Raw genomic sequence first — 15,679 nt, 5'->3', positions numbered from 1 at the left:
AAAATCATTGGTATTATTGTTTTACTTATTTTTTTTGTCATACAATTGATTTAGTTAGATGAGCTTGCGACTTTAATGTAGTCTAACAAAAGTCAATGGTCGTACAATAACTAAAGTAGAAGAATAAACATTTACCATAATATTTGTAAAACTGTATTTTCATTTTTCTCGTTGTACTTTAGTGTTTGATCTAAATCTAATGAACAGTTTTTACATTATTTATAAAAAAAAAGAAAACTATAAAACTTGAAATTTTTTTTACTACTTTTGGTAAACAGAACTGTTACAACAAATAGCACATATGTATAATTGATTCAGTTTAGTATTTTTAACCGTGTTTTAAACAAAATTTAATTTGCTAATTAAGTATTTTTAAGATGAATATAAAGTTTTTATTTGCTTTATATATATATTTTTGTTTCAAGTACTATGTAAAAAGTGTTACAAAGTATTTGCAAAATGAACTTTTAAATAGTTTTAAACTTATATTAAACTTTTATTTATAAGTATAACTATATACTATAAATGATGTGTTTGAAAGCTCAAATATTCTTCTACCTACTTACTTTTATTTTCATTTACAACAGCTATAACTATTTATCAGATCTATTTCTTATAAGCGATGTTTTTAGGTATAAACTAACATTCCATAAAAAAACATATTTCGATAGTCACTTAAAATATTTTACAGTTGAAACGATGAAGACAATAAAGAGATTATACTTAGCCAAGTAATAATTTGAAAATGCAAATTAAAAAAAAAAGTTACTGCTCTTTTACTTTTAGTTAAACATTTAGTTGAAACTAAAGCTTTAGCTAACACTGTTAAGAAACTCAAATTATGTGGAAATTTAAAAGTAATTTATTTATACCGTATACCTGTTAATTTGAGTAGTTTTTTTCAGATTATAAAAATTAGCTGTTTGTTGAATAGTTATTTACGTTTGATTTTTAAAATATTACATATGATCTTACTAAAAGCTATTTAGTGAAAGAGTATCTATGAAGTCATTGAAATTATATACAGATTGAAGAAAACTGTTCAAATATACTTATGTAAATATTAAATACACCTCATCTGGTTTGTATTAGTAGAGTTAAAACATAACTAAGTATTTAATTTTGTTCAATAGCTTAAGTAAAAAGTAATCGGCAAATAGTTAAAAACTAAGTAGATCAGATATTATAGTTTTGGCTAAATGTTAGAATAACTAGTTAAGTTGTTAATTAAAAATTAAAACATATCAAAAAAGTTGTTAAAAAACTACAACTACCTGATAGTAAAAGAAGATAGTTTTCGAGAAAAGTAAAAAAAAGGTGTTTTAACAAAACAAAATAAGGCATAACATACAGCAACGCGTACTATAAGCTTTCACAGTGTGTAAGCTTTGATTTAGGTATTTTTAGCTTGAAGTATTTTCGACAAACTATACAAAATTTTGTACAAAGAAAAAAAATCATTAATTAACAAATCTTTATGAGTTTTGACTTTGTCTTTTAACTAAATACTTTTTAACTAATTTTTTTGTAACAACTTTTGTGTTGTTAATATACAAAATTGTTAAAGGCAATTACTACCTACTTTTACATTTATATATCTTTGATGAATAGTACAGCAATATTATGTTTAAACTTATATAATAAGATATTAAAATTTGTGAAATATTGAGTTGTTGTTTTAGAATGGTACTTTTTGTGTTATAAAATTTCTTTTATTTTTTGATAAAACTGTTTTGATTATATAGTATAAATTTTGAAATTTTACAAAAAAAAAAACTTTTCTAAAGTTATGGAATAAAAAGTTGGTTTCGTGTTTTTTAAATTGTACAAAAAGATAGGTTCTACAATTCCAAATTGTTGAGACTTGAAAAATTTTCAATGCAAACAAGATTTATAGTGTTAAAGAAAATATTTTTAAAATTAAAAAACAAAAACTATATTGTGCAAAACCCTTTAAAGTATCAAACTTTATGTTTACTTTAAGTTTTTTTTTATGTACAAGGTTTTAAAACAATCAACATAGTTAACTAGTAGTTTTATAAAAACTTACTATAGTTTTTTTTTGTTTGCTTAATCTATTTTGTTGTTGCATAACGAATAATATTATATTTATGCAAACGAAGTGGTAAATAGAAATATATTGAAAATCACAAACATAACAGCAAAAAGTTTATATTTCTGTAAATTACAGCGATTACCATTTTATGTTAGTAAAAAGTGAGCAATTTCTTTTTTTTGTTCTCAATTTGAATTGTAAATAGTAGAAGAAGCATAGCAAGCATTAGTAATTTGTTTTGAGTTTATTTTAACTAGAGTTTATTTAGTTTGTTGTTTACTGTAATTATTAGTAACATAAACTTTAAATCTGCTTAAGGCACACTCGAAAATTATAATACAAATGTCAACAACTTTTTTTTAAACTATTTCTAAGTTAACATACATTTTTTTCACATAAGAATTTAAGTTCAAAAGGATATTAATGCTGTGTTTTGTAACACTTTATAATATGTGATAATGTAAATGCAACAAAGTTTTAAAGTTTTTGATTTTAAGTATTTGTTACTGTAAATATAGAAAAAAAAAACTTAAATGTATCGGATTAAAACGTAAATGTGTTTCTACAAATAGCATATAAAATACAAATTTAAAATAAAATGTCTTAAATACTTTATGGAAAGGTGCTTTAAAGTATCATAATAAAAATATAAAGGCTATTTATGTAAAAAGAACGATTTAAAACAGACTAATAAAAGTTTTAGCGATATGGAGCCATATTTTAAACAAAACAAAATTAGTCAATTTGAAAATTCAGGTAACTATTTGTTAAACATTGCATATGCTAAAAATGTTAAAGAAAGCTTTTATTTAAATAAGTAATTTAATAAATTCTTTGTAACAATTTATTCATAAACTTTCTCGTTTGGTAACAAGCAACACAAATTATTTGGAATAAAATTTTTAGCTAATTTTTTCAACTTTAAAAAACTCTAAAAAAGAAATTTAAAATCGTTTAAATGAAATCAAGAAAACAAAACTTAATATATTAGATCTAAAGAAGTTTGCATGTATATACTTGGGTAGTTTTTATGTATCAAACAATTATACTTACTATCTTATACACACTTCACATAAATTGTTTAACTTACTTCCATTTTGTTTGCACAATCTCATCTAAAATGTTTGATACGTTTGGTCAAAATCAATTTTTTTAAGCATTTTGTTGGACATTTCTTTTCATTAAATTGGATGTTTAAGCATCTTTAAATACTTTCAGATAAACTTATTTACGTAAACCTTATACCTTAAAAATATAAACCATTTGTTGTTGTATTTTTTTGGTAAACAATTTAAGTTCGATAAAATAAGCAATATTATGTTTATGTAGTTGGAAGAATCTGTTAGTTGTATGTTGTTTTATAATAATCCTTTATTGAATAAAATATATTATTTAAGTAATTTATTTAGTTAATTTAAAATATACCAATTACAAATCTTTAATCATCGTATGTACGCATTTTTTAAGGTAGTAAAAAGGTCTGCGTATTCAAAACAACTTATATATAATGTTTTAAAAGTCTTAACTGTTTAAAAGTTTAGTATAATTAAAATATATACGACAGTGTATACTTGTTATGAGTTAATATAAAGCTTAACATCGATATGTAAACTTTTTTTGCTTTACTTTATCAATTAATCAAATAAATAACTATAAAAAACCGAACTAAATTAGAACTGGTTTAAACATCTAAATTTTTTTTTATAGTTTTAAATAATAGGAGCTGTTAAATGAATTAAATTGTTTATTGAATTATAGTCAATTTAAAGTAAATTGTGATTGAGTTTTTAAATACATTTAAATGCTTATTCCTAAGCAGATACGTCATACGCATGGTACGAATTTCTGAAAAGATTCAAAAGAATTAACAATGCAGCATTTACCAACATGACTTCGTACAAAACTTCGTACAATTCAAATAATTTTGTTTTACCAAATACAATTCATACAAGTAGGTTATTTTTTCTACTAATTGTTTTAGTCCATATAACAACAACTTTTCTAGTTTATAAAAGCTTTGAAAAAAATTACCTACTTTATATTTTATTCAAACAAACAGGTGTAACAAAGAATGAAAACTCGATTAATTTACCAACTTCAAGTGTTAATCAAAGTATTGATATTGAAACAGATGGTAACTATCTTATAGGTAATTTGTATATATGTTTAAAATGTTATAAATTATTTTAGCTATTTTATTAAAAAATCAAGATTATCTCAAATTTAAGTTGATTTTAGTTGATGGAATTTCGAAAGTAAAAACAAATGTTGAAGAAAAAACAAGTTCAACTGTTTGTAAGTCTTCTGCTGACACGCAAATAAGTGGTTCGTTGTTTAATCGTACAAATTAAAATATTAATATATACCATACCAAAGCGTTAAGGCAATAAAAACTTTTTTATACTTTTATTAGAAAAAAAAAACTTAGCTTAGGTTAATTTTCAGTTTTTGTGTCATTTTTTTGTTTTAAACTACAGCTTTAAACGGTTACAGTTTACTTACAGCTAAAAGTAAACTCTGATTTTTGGTTAGTGAAGCTAAAACAAGCAATAAAAAGTTCTAACAATTTTTAGTTTAAACATTTATGATTTAATTACTCGCTTAAACATTTATAACAGACTGATAGCTTTTACGTTGACAAATAGTTATAAAAAAAGATCAAGCAAAAGTAATTCTTTTTAAGGCTAAACATAATTTATTCAGAATAACTAACATTGAAATTAAAATATTTTAAATATAAGTACAATATTTAAATCGTTTTTTTCTTGTTTTCTTAACAACTTTAAATTTTCAACTAGTTTTACTAAAAGATCTAAAAAAAACAAATAAGAGCTCATTTTTTCTACATTGACTAAAAAGATTTTTGTAGTTAAAACACAAATTAAATTTAGAATAAACCATCTTAAGTCCTTGAGTAACTAATAGTTAGGAAAAGTAAATGAGAATAGAATTGACTGATTTTATAAATATGCTTAACCAAAGTACTTTACTAAAACCATTAAGTGATCACTTGGAAAACCTCTACTTGTTACATGTAAGCTTTTAAGCTACTTTAGTACATTTAGTTTTAACCTTTGCAAATTTACTGTTGAAATCTGAATTTTTTGAAAAAAAAGAACTAAACCTTAAATACTCCAATAAACTTTTATTTTTTAACAACAACTTAATAACAGAAAAAATATGCCCTATATGTGGAGTTGAATTACAAGAAAGTGATGTTGAAAAACATTTTAAAATAGAACTGGAAAAACTTAATAAAGCTGGGTTATTATCTTTCTGTTTTAAATTAGTTTAGACAAAAAATAATATTGTAATACATTTATATAATTTGTATAATAAATTCAAACCACGGATATCTTTTAACGTCTTGTCAAGGACAAATCATTTGTTTAATACATTCAACTATTTAGAATTTAAGCTAATAGTTTGTGATCCTAGCGAAGCAAGTTCGCTGTAATATTTAATAAAAATAACTTGTACAGTACTTTTTCTTTATTGAATGAATACATTCTTCTCTGTTTTAAACAAGTTAATACAGTTCCATGGTGTTCTGCATATTTTTTTATCAATTAGTATATATTTTTCAAACTAAATTAATTTATAAAATAAATAATTACATTTCAAAAAACTTTTGCATAGTTTATCATAAAATTTTCTTTATTACTGCAAAGTCGCATGATAATTGTTCGCTAAATTTTAGTAACTGTTTAAGTTTTTAATAAATACATTTCAATATAATTTTATAAAAAAAAGCACAAAAATGAAAGTAAACTGCTTTTAAACAGTTTACGAAATACTATGAATTTAATTTTGTTTAAGTAGACGAATTTTGTTTTCAAAAACTTTCATATGAAATGTTATTTAATAAACAATTAAAGCAAAAATTTCATTATATGCAGAGTAACAGAAAATTATTTAACTAATAACTTCGAAGAAGAAAAATGCAACTACGAACAATTATCAAAAGTTAGTTTTTTGTTTCTACATAACAAACTACAAAACTTCACATCGTATAAAAACATTAAGTATTGTTACAGGACTTAATTAGTTTAATAGTTTTAAACTTTAACAAATTTTAACTTAACTTTGATTTATATATAAATAATTAATGACAAAACTTATCAAACGTTATAAAAATGTTACTTAAGTTTTAAAGCTGCTTTTGCAAACAATACTACGATAACTGTATTATAAGAAAAAAATAAAATTTTACTTTTAAAATACTTATTATTTAAAAACACTAAGTATTAATTAAATGTTTGAAATCAAGCAAATATAGAAACTATGAGTTTAATAATAACATCTTGACGTCCTGAACAAGACGTTAAAAGGTATCTGTGGTGTACGACTCGATAACCGAAAGGTTCTTCGTGCACCAGGTCCTAGGACCAAATGTATTTAGCTTTTTTTGTTTTTCGTTCTTAAGGAGCAATAACTAGTTTGTTTATAAATAAGTTAAGATTTATTTTTAGGTTGTTTTGGTATTAAATCAATGTTAAAAACTAAACTAAGTAACAAAAAAAAAACAGGAAAAGGGTTTAAAAATAAATTATGATCGAAAAGAACTAATATCAAACTCACTTATCAGAAACAAGGTTAATAGAATTAAAACATTGGCAAGCTATAACAAAACATAAGTATACTATAGTGGACTTAGAATGAAGTTATCAATTGTAATGTTGTCATATTTTTTTTTGTAATATTGAATTAAGCTTGTTTTAATGATCAATTAGTTTTTTAAATTTAATGCAAATAAGTGCTTAGAATTTATATCAGTTTACTTACGCTAAGTTAAACTAGATTAAGAAAGTTTTGAATTGCTAACCAGTAAAGGAGGCTACATTCAGTTAATTTGCCGTCACAATTTTCATGTTTTATCTTCATTTTGTGTTTACTTTCCATCAACATGCTACCTGACTTTTACGATTTCCTTCTTATCAGCTCATGTCTGTTGAAATATTGTAAATGTGTCTTGAGTACATAAAACTACTCAATATTCACACACTATTAGTACTTCGGTTGGTAATTACAAAACTGCTATTAAAACTAGTTTGAAGAATGTTATTTACGAAGATTTTCAATAACAATTTTAAAGTTTTATTGAGGTGTTTCAAATAAATTGTTAAACTGACTTTAGAGGTATATTATAAAACTTTTTTTTTATAAATAATAATAAACTTTTAAACTTTGAAAGATGATAAAAAATTTTTGCTTTTAAACTTTTTGTTTTGTTAAGTAACATATTTTATTAATCGAAACTAGTTATTGATTACGAAAATTGTATATTTGCAATTAAATAAAATTGGAAAACATATGACAAGATGTAAATTAGCCGGGTAACAAGTAATTCACGCAGAGCTTTAAATATTTTATTCGCGTGTTTAAATTACAAATATTTTTGTCTATTTATAGATTTTTCTTGAAAATTTATAAATTAGTGATAACAGTTTGATTTGCGGACACGACTAATTTAATTTCTTGAAAAGTATAGTTACTATAAAGTTAAAAATAAGTTATTGTAAAAACTTACAAACTGTTCGTAAAAAAAAGAAGTTTTTAAATTTTTTTGTTTTTATATTTAAATCAGTTTTTACTTTTATGTGAACTTATAGCAAAACTGGAATGTAACATATGTAAATAGTATTTTTAAATTGTGATAAATGAAAGATCGTCTTAATAAGCTGTAGCGCTTGACCTTTTATTTGTATTCAAACTAGTTTGAATTACACATATGCTTTTGATGTTATGTGAATCTTTTTTTAATAAACTAAAAGTGTTAATACTGTTATGTGCATCTGCTTTAACAAACAAACTAAACATTTTAAAGTTTAAAACCGTGACGAGTCACAAAACTTTATATTTTGTTTTCAAATATGATATTTCCAAACACAGTTATTATTATATAACATAAAATGAATACGTATTTCACTATCATAATGTACTAAAAAGTTAAGAAAGATGTCAACAAACCTATAAAATAAAATATTTTATGATACATAATTGTTATTATTTATACAACTATTAAAAAAAATAATAAATGTATAAGTTATTTTAAATTACTACTTATAGAACATAAAGTTGCTGTTAATTGTTTTTGTAATAGATTGGAGTAAAATTAAATAAGTAAAACTTAACTACTTGTTATCATATGTATTATGCTGTTTATGAATATATGTGTTGATAACTAACATAACCAAATATATTTTTGACGATTTTTTTTCAAATGTTCAGATTATTTCTAAGCTAAACAACGTTTTAACCCAAACAACTCAGTACTTTTATAGTTGATACACTCTTTTAATTAATTATAACGATCAAAATATCAAATCTTAATTTCTACTTAAATAATGTTGTTTGCTGTGTAATACGTTTTTTGATTGTTTTAAACTACAGTAAACTTTAGTTTATAAACTGTAGAAAACGTCCTAAAAATATTTGTTTTTGCAAAAGTTCATAACCCTAAGACAAGGCTATAAAGATTTAAACAAAATTTTTGTAACATCAATTTTATATATTTTAAACAAAGTAGGATTATGTTTATTCAAAGTCGTAGTACTGTCACTTTTAGCATTTAAATTTTATATTATTTTTTAACTTAGATTAGTTACCTGAACTTAAACTTTTTTAAATTATCTTACATAATTCAAAACTATCGTAAAATATATGGTTAAAAATATAAATTATATATTTCTAAGATTTGACTATGAAAATATCTCAATTCTTTGAATAGATAAAAACTTTAGAAGAATAACTTTGAGTAATGGTTTTGTTTTTTAATGAAAATAAAAATATTTTACATATTTTAAACATCTGCTTATAATTTTTTTTAAGTTGAATGTTATTAATAAATATACATGGTTTAAATTTTTATGCAAGTAAAAAATATCAATATAAGTACTTACAATATGACGTACTTCAAATTGAATTATTTGTTTGTGTTACGTTCGGTAAAGTACAACTGTTAGTGCATTTAAGGTAATTTATCATTTTCGTAAAATCAAATAAATCTGTTAAACCGTGTCAGTTCAAAAATATTTGATAAAAATAACAAAACGGTTTGAAGAAAGTATTGTTTCAGTTTTGAATTAAGTAATCGATTGTTTTATTTTTTTCAACTCATCTCAAATTGCCGTTAAAACTTTTCATAAGTTGTTTATCGATTTAATGAAATAGTGAAAAGTTGTCACTTACGTAAGAGATCAGTTTAATAATAAAATTTCAGCAAAAGTTTTAGTTCTTAAGTGGTTTGTAGCTCCTTTTAAACCTATCTACGTAGAAGTTAATAGTTTGTTAAACCTAATATAAGTAAACTATTCAAAAAGTTTAAAAATATAACTCTAATAATGCTAAAGTTATTTGTTAGTTTTTTAAAAACAGTATTGGTATCTAATTATTATAATTTTATAATCTAAAACTAAATTCAATTTAATTTCGTTATTAGCCGAGTTAATAATTAAATATTCATAAACTTGTTAATTTTTTTTATGAATATATGAGGACAGTAAGACATCATTGCAAAAACTACATTTAATTGACCTTAAAAATGAGAAAAAACATTATACTGTCTGTTTTGTACTTTAAAGTTCAGGAACAAAAAATAAAAAAGTTAATTTTGCTAATTTAAATTTCTGCGAGTATATTTAAAACAAAAAACTTAATTGCGCTTATAATCAATTAAGTTTCTGAATTAAGTTAAATTATATTATAGTTATAGTTTGATTTGATTGAATATTCAGTATTCTTAGGCTAGAGTTTTCGTGTCTTTTAAAACAGTACTTTTGACTAAAATTATATTAATCGTTTGTTGTTTTTCAGGTTGCATATGGGCTTACTTATTTAGTTTTTGTGAAATATACTTCCAATGATCTTTATCAAAAAAACTCTTGCTTAACAGTGTATACTCAAAAAGTGTTTAAAATAATTATTTAAAAACACCATGTAATAAAGTTTGTTTGTATTTGACTTAAATAAAGTTAAATTTAAAAAATAACGTTGAGGCAAGTATAAGAAAGTAAATTTTAAAATACTACATTTTATAAGAAAAAATTGAAAACTTTCCACATTCGTTTTTTTAACATACAATAGTTTTTTTTTTTAAAGTCCCTATAACAGATAACAAAGTATCAAACAGTTTTAATAAAGTAAACGTTAATAAATTTTACTTGCTTAATAAATTTTATTTTGTGAAATCTAGAATAAAGTATACTTTTTGAAAGGCTAGGAGTCTAATATGCACAAAGGGATTTTTTTGCACGAAGGGTCAAATATGCACGAAGACATTTTTGCACGGCGTCAATTTTGCACAATGTGTCACTTTTGCTCGAAAACACTTTTGCCGGGGTTAGAAAATGTTTAATTTCTTTTTTTTTAATTTTATACTGTTTATTTTTTTATTTATTAATTTTTATTATTTTTAATTTATTTTTTCATTATCACTGTTACCCCTAACCCTCGGTCGGTAAGTTTTTTTTTTTTGGTTTATGATTTTATTTTTCTAAATTTTAATAAATTTTTTTTTTTACTTTCACTGTTACCCCTAACCCTTACCCTCAGTCAGTAACTTTTTTTTAGTATACCAAATTTTTTTTATATTACATTTATTATTTTTATTTTTTTACCATCACTTTTACCCCTAACCCTTACCCTTGGTCGGTAATTTTTTTCTTTTTTTTTTATTTACAACTTAATTTTTATTGTTTTTTTATATTTTATGGTTTTTATTTTTTGATTAATAATTTTTATTAGGTATATTTATAATTTTTCACATTTTTTGTTTTTATATAAATTTTGTTCTACCCTTCGTAAAAAGTGTCTTCTTGTAAAAAAGTCTTTGTGCAAAAGTGTCCCTTCGTACATATTTGTCCCTTCGTGCAAAAAGTTCTTCGTTGATTTTTGACTTGTTCCCCTTTAAAAAAAATCTTGACAAAGATGTTTAATAATGCAATTGTTGCTTTATAAAAACGCACATATAAAAAAACATTTGTCGAAAAGAAATATCTTAGAAAACAATTATAATTTTTGCAGTTTTATACTTCGTTAACGACTTTTTTGTTGGGTTGAATATTTTCAAAATTAAAAGAAATTTTTATGATTAAATAAGAATTTTAAGAATCTTGTTTACTGATTAGACTCTAAATAAATTAGCCAATAACAAAAAAAAAAAAAACAGGTAAAACAAATTTAATAACAACCTCATTAAAATATTTCTTCTTTTGTTTGTTTTAAACCAAAAGTGTACAAAAAACTTTTAAGTATTTTTCAAACTCTTAAGGTACTGAACAAAGTGAGAAAAAACCGCCAAGAACGTTTGAATGCAAAAGTAGGAAGTTATTTGAGATTTGGAGCAGCGAAATTTAACGATGTTAGTCTAGAAGTGAACAAAAACGCGTTAGCGGGAAAAAGTTTTGTCAATTTAGATGTTGAAGACCAATTTAGACTTAATGAAAATTTTTCTTCATTTATTTACCCAAAAAGTGCTTATCATTTGGTAAGATAATTTTCATATTAGTATAATGAATACTTTATTATTTGAATTATAAATTCTTCGTAGAATACTAACTTAAAAATATTTTCTACAATAAGGTTGCGGAATTTTAGAATTATTGAACTAAACATTACTAGAGAACTTGGTATTTTATAAAATCAAAGTTTTTTGTAAAACAAAGAATGATGAGTTTTTCTAAAAATTAAAGTCTAAATTTAAAGAACATTATTTAGAAGTTTGATTTTAACTTGTTAATAATGTTTTTTACTACATTCAGATTTGAATACAATTATCTCCTTCACATTAACAACTTTTTAATAACTTTTATTTTAAATTTATATTAGTAAATTCACTAGTTTATTTAAAATTATCCTTTTAAGATATAAAACTTGAATTTTTCAAGTAAATTATTTAGAATATTGCAAATTTTAAATTTTTATAAAGTAAAAAGTTATACTTTGCTTAGTTTCAGCAATACATTTTGGATTTTGTTATGTCTATTTTACTAAAAACAAATTTAATTGGACTTAAATTAAAAATACTGATTTTTATGAAAATGATTAATTTAAGATTTTAGTAAATCTTAAATTAAATTGAAACCAAAAACTGTGTTTCATGCTTTCATTTTAGAGCGTAATTGGTATAAAAATGTTTTTAGCGCGTTTAAAATTTGCAAATACTTCTCTTCAGAGATTAAATTTTTAAAAGCTTTTTAATCAGTTTTGCGTTAGTGACATATTATAAGATGTACATTGGAAAATTTAATTAATTTTTGAATTTCCACTCTAAGATTTTTTTTAAATTTTTTTACTTACTAGGATTATTTTTCAGCCCAGCAAGTTTAGTGGAAATCTGTTATAAGTTACAACAACAATTAAAATAGAAGCAAAACCATATTTTTGTTAAAACGTGATTTTTTTATATCAAACATTTTTCAAATGATTTAATTAAGAAATTAAAACACATAACTACAAAAAAAAAAACAGTACAAATGTTGCTTTTAATATTTGCCTTTATTTGTTTTTAGACTGATTAACTTTACAATAATAAATGTTTTAGCTCTTTAGCAATTACTGCTTAAAAATGTTTTAGTTATATATTAATAATTCATTTGTTTGTGTAAAAATAAACTTTGCATATAAAACATTTTTGATGAATATGTAAACAACTATTATTCAAACAACCAAATAGTAAATCAGATTTTTTGTAAGAATCTAAGTGCTTTAAAATCAAGTTTAAATAAAAACTGTCAAAGTACTACTCATGTTAGTCTTTATATAAATAACACAATTCATACTAAAACAACTATTGGGTGACTGCTTAATATCGTATTAAGTAGACTTGAAATGTAATTAACAACTAAATCTTTAAAACATGTTAACCATAGTTAAACAGAAATTTTGTAACTACAATAAGTGTTATTATAAATAGTTGTAAACATAATTTGTTTAGAAGTACTAAAAGTTAATATAAAAATAGACTAGTTTAATTTTTTTTATATAAATATAACTTTAAGTAAAACCAATTTTTTATTTTGTATGTGATGTGTATTTTCGTTAATAAAGGTCTTATACTAAATAACATTTACTTTTATTGTGTGGTGAACTTAAAAGAAAACATTAAAAAAAACTATTTTAAAGGTTAAATTAAGATAATAAAAATAGTTTAAACAAAATAGTTTACAACTGATCTGACTTCGACAGCCAAAAACTATTCAGTATGAACTGATATTAAGTATGTACAATATAACAAAATTTTATTGTCTAATTTATAACCAAACAGACAGGTTTTCAAAATTAAATTAGCGAGATATTTATTTTGCGTAAACTAACGTTGAAAAAATAATCATGTATAAATGGGTAGGTGTCAGAAAAGCACAGCGTCACTTTAGTACGGGGTGACACTTTAGCACGGGGTGACACTTTAGCACGGAGTGTCACTTTACCACGGGGCGACACTTTAGCACGGGTTGACACTTTAGCAAGGAGTGTCACTTTAGCACGGGGTGACACTTTAACACGGAGCGTAACTTTATCACTGATTGATTCTTTTGCACAAAATGATTTTTAAGCACGGAGTGACACTTAAGCGCCATCGATAGTTTTAAGTAATACAATTAAATACGTGTAAAACTTGTATTTGATAAAACGTTTAAAATTAAATTTATATAACCAGCATGCTGTTGATTATGCAATTTAGGCACTTTAAAGTGTGATTTCAAGAAAGATTGTGTCTTCAAAAACTATTTTAATAAAAATATTATCTAAGTAAGGAGTAAATTGTAAGACAAAGTTTGGCAGTCTTTTCGAATTTTATATGTTGCATAGTTTATTTTTATATTTTTCAACATAACATATAAGCATAAACATTTGTGTCATTCCATGCTAAAATGACGCCGTGCGAAAGTGTCACTCCGTGCTAAAGTGTCACCCCGTGCTAAAGTGACTTCGTGCTAAATTGTCACTCCGTGCTAAAGTGTCACCCCGTGCTAAAGTGACTCCGTGCTATATTGTCACTCCGTGCTAAAGTGTCACCCCGTGCTAAAGTGTCATCCGTGCTAAAATGTTACCCGTGCTAAAGTGTCACCCCGTGCTAAAGTGTCACACCGTGCTAAAGTGTCACCCGTGCTTTTCTGACCCGTTCCCATATAAATATGCTGAAACATTATAATACTATATAAACATTATAAAAGTTATACAAGCTTAAAACTTTGAATAACTTATTTGAGATTATCTTATTGTATTGTTAGAATAAAAACTTTAATTTTTTTAGGCTTAAATACCTTTCTTATTTAGGACTGTGTACAAAAACAGTTAACACTAATAAAAAAATCAACTTATAATGTTTATAAGCTTAATATATTATAAAATTTATGACTTTTGTAATTTTTTTACACTTTAAAGGTATTCTAGATATCAATTTAACAATCTTATTTATTATAAATTATTTTCAATTAAGTACTAAATTTTAAACTTTATCACAAAAAAATACAACTAACATATGCATTTTATCAAAACAAAAATATAGATTTTGTTACCTAAACCATTCCTAAAACTAAAGCCTTCAACTTATCCAATAAAGTTAATTTATCACAAGCTTTTATAGTTTTCAAATAGTTTAAACTGTTTTTATAAAAAAAGACGACAGTTAACGTTTGCACAGTTTTTTTTTATTAAACAAACACACAGTGCTTTATACAGAGATTTAAAAATAATAAATTTATAAATATTTTTGTCAACATTTCTGCGTGGAGTATCGTCACAGTCGACCAGTAAGTTGAAAATTATACAAAAAAAAGTTATCTTTAAACAAATAATAAACATTTTCATAAAAACAAACACGAAACAACAATAACTTTTAACGGACTAAAATATTGCGTAAAACATTTAAAATTGTATATTTAATAGACCTTACTATACTGTTTTCGTACAATTTTGATAAAAAAATATATCAAGTTTTATTTAAATTAAAGTTTTTGAAGAGTTTTTACAAGTATTGCTAATATATTGATTAGAATAATAAAGATAGCTTTTATAGAGCGTTAGGAGTTAAACTAAAAAATATATAACAGTTGATTTTTGGTAAACTAAATAAAATTAGTTATGTTTTCAACAGCATGTTAAACACTTTAAAGTAAGTTAAAAAAGATATTTAAATTAAGTTTTTATACAAAAATAATGTTTACCTTCGATTTTGAAGTAGCAAGCATATTTTATAAACGTTTTTAAACTTTGAATTTTAAACAAAAACTTTATTTGGTGAGTTATTTTAATCTTTTTAGACTAATTAAGATTTAAAATACTTATTTTCGTATATTTTTACTGATTAATTAAATTGCAAACATGTGAATGTAACACACTTAAATTAAAAACAAAAGCTAACATGAATAAGTTCATATAACAATAACAATACAAATTATTATTTAAAAATAAAGATTTAACCCTGCAAGTTGGTCGAAGGACTCGGACTTCCACAAGAATAGCTTCTATCCTGAAGCAATTCTTTCAGGTCCTAAAAAAGTTATTTTTGTTAAAACAATAACTTTTAAAACAGGTTTTATGAGAAATTTTATAAAAATAACAATTTTTGATTCGAAAACAAAATTGTCTATCACAAATACAATTGGAAAAAGTTCTAAA

General features: G+C 23.3%; 1 protein-coding gene across 2 annotated transcripts in view; it reads right to left on the bottom strand.

Annotated features, from left to right (window-relative positions):
- Positions 1-15,350: 15,350 nt before the first annotated feature.
- The window catches only part of LOC145837936 (sperm flagellar protein 2-like), a 42,470-nt gene continuing 42,141 nt past the window's right edge, over positions 15,351-15,679 (bottom strand). For both annotated transcript variants that reach the window (XM_082945430.1, XM_082945431.1), the window contains one exon: positions 15,351-15,551. In XM_082945430.1, the coding sequence (XP_082801556.1) occupies positions 15,477-15,551 (75 nt within the window). In that variant the 3' untranslated portion in view covers positions 15,351-15,476. The remainder of the gene's footprint in view (positions 15,552-15,679) is intronic.

The sequence above is a fragment of the Thalia democratica genome, chromosome 6 (genome assembly GCF_965202585.1).
Source record: "Thalia democratica chromosome 6, ktThaDemo2.hap1.1, whole genome shotgun sequence".
NCBI classification, from domain to species: domain Eukaryota; kingdom Metazoa; phylum Chordata; class Thaliacea; order Salpida; family Salpidae; genus Thalia; species Thalia democratica.
The sequence above is the reverse complement of the archived record's forward strand: the minus strand, read 5'-3'. Positions and strand labels throughout refer to the sequence as shown.